The sequence below is a fragment of the Poecilia formosa genome, unplaced genomic scaffold (assembly GCF_000485575.1).
Source record: "Poecilia formosa unplaced genomic scaffold, Poecilia_formosa-5.1.2 Scaffold80, whole genome shotgun sequence".
Classification (NCBI taxonomy): Eukaryota; Metazoa; Chordata; class Actinopteri; order Cyprinodontiformes; family Poeciliidae; genus Poecilia; species Poecilia formosa.
In genome coordinates, this window is record NW_006800019.1 from 1,469,030 (window position 1) to 1,477,911 (window position 8,882).

General features: G+C 42.6%; 1 protein-coding gene across 15 annotated transcripts in view; it reads right to left on the reverse strand.

Annotated features, from left to right (window-relative positions):
- Positions 1–3,493: 3,493 nt before the first annotated feature.
- Positions 3,494–8,882, reverse strand: part of huwe1 (HECT, UBA and WWE domain containing E3 ubiquitin protein ligase 1) — a 39,998-nt gene continuing 34,609 nt past the window's right edge. For all 15 annotated transcript variants that reach the window (XM_016673652.1, XM_016673648.1, XM_016673646.1 and 12 more), the window contains 11 exons: positions 8,119–8,221; positions 7,547–7,696; positions 7,212–7,457; positions 7,007–7,124; positions 6,777–6,917; positions 6,399–6,686; positions 5,951–6,056; positions 5,707–5,824; positions 5,197–5,378; positions 4,422–4,612; positions 3,494–4,333 (listed from right to left, as the gene is read on the reverse strand). In XM_016673652.1, the coding sequence (XP_016529138.1) occupies positions 4,231–4,333; positions 4,422–4,612; positions 5,197–5,378; positions 5,707–5,824; positions 5,951–6,056; positions 6,399–6,686; positions 6,777–6,917; positions 7,007–7,124; positions 7,212–7,457; positions 7,547–7,696; positions 8,119–8,221 (1,746 nt within the window). In that variant the 3' untranslated portion in view covers positions 3,494–4,230. The remainder of the gene's footprint in view (positions 4,334–4,421; positions 4,613–5,196; positions 5,379–5,706; positions 5,825–5,950; positions 6,057–6,398; positions 6,687–6,776; positions 6,918–7,006; positions 7,125–7,211; positions 7,458–7,546; positions 7,697–8,118; positions 8,222–8,882) is intronic.

Consider the following 8,882-nt stretch of genomic DNA (forward strand, 5'->3'; position numbering starts at 1 on the left):
TGACAGAAGAAGCCAGTAACTCTGGAGGAGCTTCAGGGAGCCACCGCTCAGTTTTAGGAATCAGATGGTAATAAAACTACCAGCCGTGAACTCAGAGAATCCAGATCCTGTGTGTGGAAGACGACTACCAAAACATAAACCACATGCCCAGACTGAAAACTGATGGTGGCGGCGGCGGCAGCAGCAGCATCATCATGCAGTGGGGAGGTTTTTCTTCAGCATGGAAGCTGGTCGGTGGTGACGGAAGATTAGCAGTTACATAAAGTAAAACCTGAAAGAAAACCTGTCGGAGCATCACCGTTTAGGAAAAAGAATGACCATAAACATACAACCAGAGCTACAATGGAAAACCTTAGAATCAAAAGCTTATGTTCAGAAATGTTTTCCTTGCAACCTGACTGAGTCTGGGGAGTTTTAGAAAGAAAAACATGCAAAGATTTCAGACAGACCTGAATAAACGGTCGTTTTCTTTCCATACTACGACGACGGACTACTTTGCATTGGTACATCACATGAATGCATTGAACTCTGTTGTAGTTGTGAGGTACAGTTGACGGGGTTATTAACACCTTTGCAATGTACTGTCAGGTGTCAAATATGTAATTGTGCTGTAAAGAAATAAGCAGCTCAAAAAATAAAAAGGTTAGAGTTGTTCCAAAACTCGACATCTTTTGCCAAACGATCTAGATATCTCTAGCTGACTGTGATAGGAAACTGATTACTTTTAGCTTTGCTACACAGTTTCTGAGAAATAATCAATTCTGGGGGTTTTTGAGGTTTGCAATGAAATCCTTTGCAATGCAAAATCCAGGCGTAGATTCCATTCCCATGTATTTGCAAATCAAAACCCCAAGACAGCAACAGATGCTTGAGGAGCCACGAGCGCTTCATAAATAAAATAATGTGGCTGGTCAACACGTTGTGAAAAAAATAAATTCCTGCATGACAGCACTGTAATTTCATTCATCACGCCTCAGCACGCACCAAATCAGACATGGAGGCTCCCTATTCTGCCACTGGTGGAGTTCAGGTTCCCTCAGTGAGGGCTGAGGTGGGGGAGGGTTAAGTAAGCAGCGGAGAATCATCGGCGGGTGGGCTGCGTTCGATCCCCACTGTTGTAGGGATTCCTCGGGCGGAACTAATTCAGCACGCAAGAGCGGTTAAAAGAAGGTGAATACACAGGGGGACGACCGGGAGGAAAAGCGGGAGCGACAGGTGCAGGCATGCAAGAGCTGAAGCGGAAGGAAACCCCGAGCAGACAGCGCGCGGCTTTGGCTGCTGCTGCGGCGGCGGTTTCACAAAGCAATCCGTTTCCAGCCCCGGATGAAAGGAGACGTTTTTCCTACTGAAAACAGACTGCTGGAGAGCTGTGAACTTTTGAGAAAAACGGAAGGTGAAGAGTAGTTCTCCGTTTCTTTGTGGTTTCTAGATACATAAGCAGTGAATGACAGGAGATCAGGATGAGCCAACAGGTGGCTCACTGAAATCTAAATTTCAGTGTCTAATCTCCTTAAACGATCTTGAATGCGCCACGCTGATCTAAGATGTATCCATCTTCATACATCTGAGACTTCACGAGAGCACTCGAGGCTAAATTGTAAGCTGAACAGGTAAATAATATGCGATCATACTCGGCAAGTTAGAATATATGTGGCCTGTCAGAGTAAAAAGTATTTTCTGAAATAACCTTGAAGCAAAAACTAAATTTTCCATTAAAAACATTTCTCTATTAAATGTTTTTAATGACAGTCTAATTGTATATGTCATATTTTCATTACCTGCAAGTGGAAAATCATAACAGAAATAAAGGCTTTTAAACATCCATTTGTGTATAATTAATTTGTTTCACTCAATGAAAAAGTTCCTGAAATAAATGAGCTTTTTCAGTAACATTCTAATTTATTGAACGGGTCTGCCTTGCATACTAGGATGTCATCAAAAAGTTCATTTATCTCAAAACAAATTTGAAGTGTTTCTCGATTAAACTAGATGGATTTAAGCACATAAAAACTTACACATGAAATGTTTTATAGAAAACATGTTCATGTATTGTACTGTAGATGGGACTGCGCTACTTGTGCATAGATTACTGCACCAATGCGGCGTGACATGGAGATCAGCACGTCATGCTGCATCTAATCTAGGGTGCTTCATTAGAGTTCTGTCTTCCTTATGGTTTTTATAAGGCTGGATTGTTGGCCGATCAACAGGGTTACCATGGTCACGTTTGACAGTGCAGGCAGGTAACAAGTTCTGCAGTAAAAGGGAGAATCTGCAGAGGTGATCATGAACTGCTCCAACATTTCTTATGCACGCCATTCCTCCTTCCACTAAATCTTTCATGTTTGCCCTGAACTTCTTTAGCTGGTTCACTCCTTGTTGAGGGCATAGGTGACTGCCTGTTGGACGACTGTTCTGTCAGCGTTCTTCCCCTTGGCAGAGTGATGCAGGAAAAAAAATAATTCTGAATTAGTTTTATTTTTCACTGGTGTCGATTCTCAGGAATCTAGGAAGCGACAGGCCTAACTGCTTCAAGTAGAAGGTAATGGGTAAGGTTAGGTAATCACCGATATAAAGCAGCTTTGGATGCTATTCCAATTTATTCAGTCATCTGTAGAGTAGCTTGCAACTGGCTCCACTGCTCTCACCAGCATTCCCAAGTGTGTTTAAAATGTGGCCCATGTGCAGGTGGAACTCACTAATCTTGCTATGTCAACCAAGCTGCCTGCTCTACCTGGTGTCCAGGTCCAGTCCTGCAGGTTTTAGAAGAGTCTCTGCTCAAACTCAGCAGATTGAAACAGTCCATCTGGGTCCTCAGCACGTCAAAGCTTTGCAGAGGCCTGCAAATCAACCATCACTTGATTGAGGTACCAGGATGACAACTGAATTGATACAAACCCTCGAGGAGATCCGAGTTTATTGTCTATGAGTAAATGTGTTTCTTATGATGGATAGTTTCCCTCACCTTTAATATCCTGCTGTAAGCTTGCTGCTTTACAGTGAGAAGTGCTGATGGTGTGATGTTTGGATCTGATCAGTCAGACACAAACATTTTAAATGCTGATGTAAAATAGTACAAAAAAACGTTATGTGTTTGAAGACCCTCGATAAGGATGGAGCCTCCATTTTAGTGCTGTTAAAATATCCAAGCACAGTGAAAACATGTCTCCTTATGATTTCGACTAAGCTTGAAAGTTCATTCATACAACTATAAAATGTGAGCAAAGATCTACTTGTAGGTAAATGATTAGATTTTTAGAAAATGTCAGCTTTGCCACCTCTTCCTCAGGAGTGAAGGATGCTCTGGAATAGGACACATTCAGGGACCGCAGGAAAAAAAAAACCCTGTTGAGAAGTTTCAACCCTAAGGCTTCCTGCAGTGCAGGATGACATCACACTGAAGTGATTCATCGCTCCATCTGGAGTCCAGCTACGGCGACTGTAGGAAATAAACTTCAAACAATGGCTAAAACACTTTTAAAGAGACAATGAATGAAATTTTATGCATTTATTCATGTAGTTATTCCACTCTGATTCAAAGGCTCAAGGCTGGGTCAGCGGTTTAATAGCCAAAAATACTCTAGAATTTATGGTTAATGTTTTTAAATCACTTTAAGGTTTTCTCTTCATTGTTTGTACCATCCTTCCTTAAAAATGCCACAAAACTTTGAAAAGTGCATTTTGGTGAATATCTCCAAAACTGAGTTGTTCGTACACCCCCAACCCATAAAAATGTCCCCCATTGTCAAGGCTTGTGATGTCACAAATTTGCAACAGGAAACCACCAACATGTTTGTTTTTGTTTTTCCCCAAAGGTTTTATAACCATCCTGTTCAAACAACATTCTTTTTTTTTCTTTTTACACAGCCAGAGAACAAAAAAAGATTGAACATAATAAACTCCCAAACCTTTTGTACAGAGAAATCAAACTAAATGAAGAAAACATCTCTTATTAGTCCATGAATCCTCGCTTGCATTTGCGATAAATTGGGAAGGGAGACACGAGCGTGTCCAAATGAGGCTCTCTGTGTTGTACGCAATATCAATCAGTCTATTTCACTCGCTGGTTTTATCGGTTTTTATATGGAATAGAAACCAGCGAGACTAGGCCATTCAACAAGTAATCCAGTAATGTCTATGATAGTGTGTGCGTGCGTTCAGAGGTTATCAGTGTGAATGTGTCAGGAGTAGGCAAACTAATTAGGTGTATGCATGTCTGAGTCTCATGATTTAAGCCAGTCCGAACCCCTCTGAGCATTCCTGAATGGCCAACAGCAGCATGTGTCTCAGCTTCTCGTAGCTCTCGTAGGCTGGAAGGTCAAGCTGGTTAAAGCTGAGGAGGGACAGACGAACAGAAACGGTTAGCTCGGCTTCGTTCAGGCGCTCAGAAGCGACGCGTTACCGAGCCGCGTCTCGCTTACCAGGTGTGAGCAGATGGCAGACGGTCAGTTGACCGATCATCGCGGTGAATCTGGAACTTCTGGATGCCGTTCATGCCTTCTAGAGCAGCGAAACCCTGGAGGGGAACCTTGGATGTGCCGGTGACAAACTGCAGGAACTTGGCCCGGTCTGCCTGATCGAAGGACCGCAAGGCTCTCCAGAACCACTGGATCTGCCACGCAAAAGACGAGATGACAAAAAAGTGAGTATTTTTGCTTAAAAAACACGTTTGTTTTTTTTTTTTAGAGTATTCTGTATTTTGTAGAAACTAATTTTCTTCAAGTTTTAGTCAAATTTAAAAAGGCTTTGAGACTTTTTTAAGAAAAAAAAAAACTTCAATTTTGAATCTACATGAACTTTTAAAATTACAGTTTCACAACTAATGTTTAATACTAGATAAAGAAAGAACCCTTTGATTCATTTCCTCAAATAAGTTAGAGATAGTGAAAGGTTGGTGAAAAGTTGGAAGGACGGAGGGCAAAGTCCATGTCTAGTAGTTTGATCACAACAAAATCAAAACCTGACTTCTTTAGCCAGAACCAGAACAAACCTAATGAACGAACGCTTCCACGGTATTACGAGGGGAAAACAAATAAAAAGAATAATTAAGGAAGAATAATAAAGCAAGAGTAAACCTGAGACCTAACTAAAAGTAATTAAAGAAACATTGTGGAAACCTGCATATTTCAGACTTCTCAAGGCCTAAAATTATTAGGACTGTTTTTTTTTTTTGTTGTTTTTTTAACTGAACTTTACCTGAATAGAGCTGGATTGGTATTTATGATATTCAGTGTTGGCCTTCAGGTCATCGATGTCGATGGTAGGCAGGCCAGAGATGAGCAGCTCCAGCTCCTGCTCTGTGAAGATGGAGATCAGTCTTTTGGGGATGATCTCGTAGAACCCCTCAAGGAAGGCTGCCAGTTGTTTGCGGATCGCGCCTAAACATAGAAATAAATACAATTACGGCCAAAACGAAAACAGTCTGAGAAGAAATATGCTTGAAATTGTTAGATTTTTCGATGTAAAGGCTTATGCAAGCGTAATACAGGTATAGAGGTCTTATTCCAGCAGCACTCTTTGTCTGCTGGATATTTAAGAATAATTGCTGCCATGTAGTGGCAGTGTTTCCACATTACACCTTTAGTCAGAATGTGGAGATTTAATATAATACCAACTTGTCAAACAAGCACAAATCTCCACTGCTGTTTACTCCTTAGTGTGACAAAGACTCTCATTGTTTGGGGACGTAAATATTCAGAAGCTTACCAGTCATCTTCATCTGGCACACCAGATGAACGTACTCCTTCTTATTTTCCTCGGTGACGATAATGTTGGCGCCGTTCGGCTTGAGGTCCCTGACTTCACACACTCCAAACTCTTGGACCTAAAACCAGCGGTAGTTGCAAAATACAACTTTCACATCTCAAATTACGTTGATTGGACAGTCAAGTTCTATCTAATAGGTGGTGATGGGAAATCAACCACAGATTGAAACACGGCAGATACAGACCTCTGTGCTGAACGTCAGCTCATAGCCCAGTGTGGACACGTCGTTCTCCAACAAGTACACCAAACCCTGGAAGAATGGGTAGTCCTCGCTCTCCATGTCTGTGTACCTGTAGAAAACAAAAGATGAGTGCAAAACATTGAGAAACAAAAAAAAAATGCAGATGGTGTTAATTCAACTCTTCAGGTTCATATATGTGAGGAAATTGTATTAAATTAGTCTTTATTATTATTATTTTTTTAAACAGAGAAATCTGTGACCCCTTTTTTTGTGTTTTAAGACACTAAACAACAAAGTCAAACTGGAATCTTAGAGGTCAAAATGTAAAAAAAAAATTGTCATACAATGAAGGCTGAGGTTAATAATTGCTTCATAAAATGGTGGCACACACAGCATTAAACAGAAGCATGTGTAACAGAAGGTTTACAGCGAGGGCAGGAGGCTCAGGTACCTGACGCTCTTGCCCAGGATGTGTTTGTAGAAGCTGCGAGTGAAGTAGCATTCCAGCAGCCGGTTGTCGTACACCGCCTTGGCCACAACGCGACCCACAAACTTGAAGTAGCTGAGGTGGTTGGGGTTGCAGTGAGACGAGGGGTTTATGGTGTAGGTGACGCGGTCGCCGGGTGACGTGCGGAACAGGGCGTACATGGGGTTGAACATCTCCCTAGAAATGATCATGTACCACTCCCTGAGCAGGCCACCTGCATCCTGACCCTCCTCCCCTTCGAACACGATGTATCTGCAACAGAGCCAAGGCAGAACGCGGAGGTTCGGTAAAGTGCTTCTGAATTATGGAGATGAAGTGAAAACGGAAGCGATGACGGCTTACAGTCTGTTCTTCATGTCCTCTGGGCTCTTGCGGTGCAGTTCCCTGTAGGAGTCCTCAAACACGTGATCGCGCCTCACATGAACAGCCATGTCCTCCTTTCTAAGGCCTTCGTCCAGTCTTTCCAACTCCTGGCGGAAGTACCTTAAAGAGATGGAGAAAACCAGTCGGATTTGATGAAACGTCCCTGGTGAACGCGGCACACGGTGACGGTGTGAAATTATTCCTCTTACTTCCTCTTCACGTCAAAGTCCAAAATCCGGATGTAGTCGACTAATACTGCGAAGGGCCCGTCGGCCAGGTGAGTGGTCGACTGCCGCAGGATCTGATTAAGCACTGTGCGGTGAGTTTCTAAAAAACACAATCAGTCCTGTTAGAAACCGAACAATGCACTGAAACAAAATTCCCTCTTTTTACTTCAGTGTGCTTCAGTCTCACCGGCAAAGCGGAGGAACTTCTGGGTGTCTGGTGGGAGGTTGGAGGAGATGTGCATGGAGGACGGCTCTCTGGAAAAGAACGGGTCCAGGGATGAAGGGGTGGCGGGCGTGAGGGGCGCCGGGGACAGCGGCGGAGGCTCATCTTTAATATGGGACAGCTGGCTCTCCCGCGTGTCCCTAACAGGAGGCTTGCTCTCTCGCTCCGTGGCGTGAACCAGAAAGAAGGCCTCCACAGCCGGCTGGAGCACTGGAGAAACGGATCATCAGTCACTGCTGTGCATCGCCAAACCTGGCTCCTTCACAATAAAAGCATTCCGTAATCGGAACTCCACCTACCCAGCACAGCATGCTGGTCATGAGACTCCTCCAGCTCCTTCAGACACTCCCCTAGCATGTCCCACAGCTCGTCCAGCAGCAGCTGCTCGCTGAGCAGAGGGAGGTCTGGAAGTTTCTCCTCGCTCTCTGACTGAGCGTTTCCTTCTTCGTCTAAAAAGAAAAGGTCGAATATGGACTTCAGAAAGGTGTTGCCCACAGCGAGAAACACACAACGAATGCTATGAGTGGCAATTTTGCATTTCTACGGCTAAATATTAGTTCAGCAATTCACAAGACAGCAGCAATTCCAAGTATTTTTCCATTTATACATAAAGTGATTTAATTGTAAGGAAAATGTGCAGTTGTTATATTTACAATAATCAAAATAAATCTTATGTTTCAAACTCAAATAATTCTATAAATGTATAATTAAAAATATATTTGTAAACATTTTAATAAGACTCAATGATACCCAATTTGCATACAATATCACAAACCATGACACCAAGTCTTCATACCATCACAGTAACAAGTTTTATTAAAATCTATTACAAGTAGATGAAATATTTATGGATGGATGTAGTAATTCGTACCCAGAGGCGCAGCGTCTTGCTCCAGAGGAGACGGCTGGTCGACGTCCATTGGAGATTCATCTCTTTGTGCCGACTGAGCCTCTGGCGCCGACTGAACGTCAGACTGAAGAAAACAAAGACGGACAGTCAGCAACAGGAAAACGTATAAAATACAGTCGTTTTTCTACACATGCAACTCTTATGAGATTGCCATGCAAAATGGCATTCGCATGGTCTACAGAAACAGAGCTTTGAGGGAAGAAGATCAAGGGAAAAGCATTAAGCCACATCTGCCAGCAAAACAGACATGAGCAGTGGAGCAAGCAAAACATCCACGGTTAAACAACAGAACCCGTCGATGCAAACACACTGAAACACAATGCCACAAATTACAGGCACATCTGACTGACTGATGGGGCCGTCAGCGTTCATCATGCCAGCAAAGATGATGTATCGGTGCATAAACCAACTGAGATGAAAGCAACTGGATGACAGCATACACAATTATGTTTGCAGATAAACAAAGGATCTGGAAGAAAATAATATGATTCCATGCAATTTTCATAAAACCTAAACCCAATAAAGCCAGCTTCTAATTAGATGTAGCAAAAAAATCTGTAATTAAGCGTAGGCCTGTCGCGATAAACAATAAATCAATTAATCGCACAATAAATTAAACCTATCGACCTCATTTTAATTATCGGTTTTATCGTCTCTTCCTGCCTTTTTTTCCCCCTTCTCTTGATGCCACTGAATAAAAAAAGGCTCAACTCCGGTGATCTCCA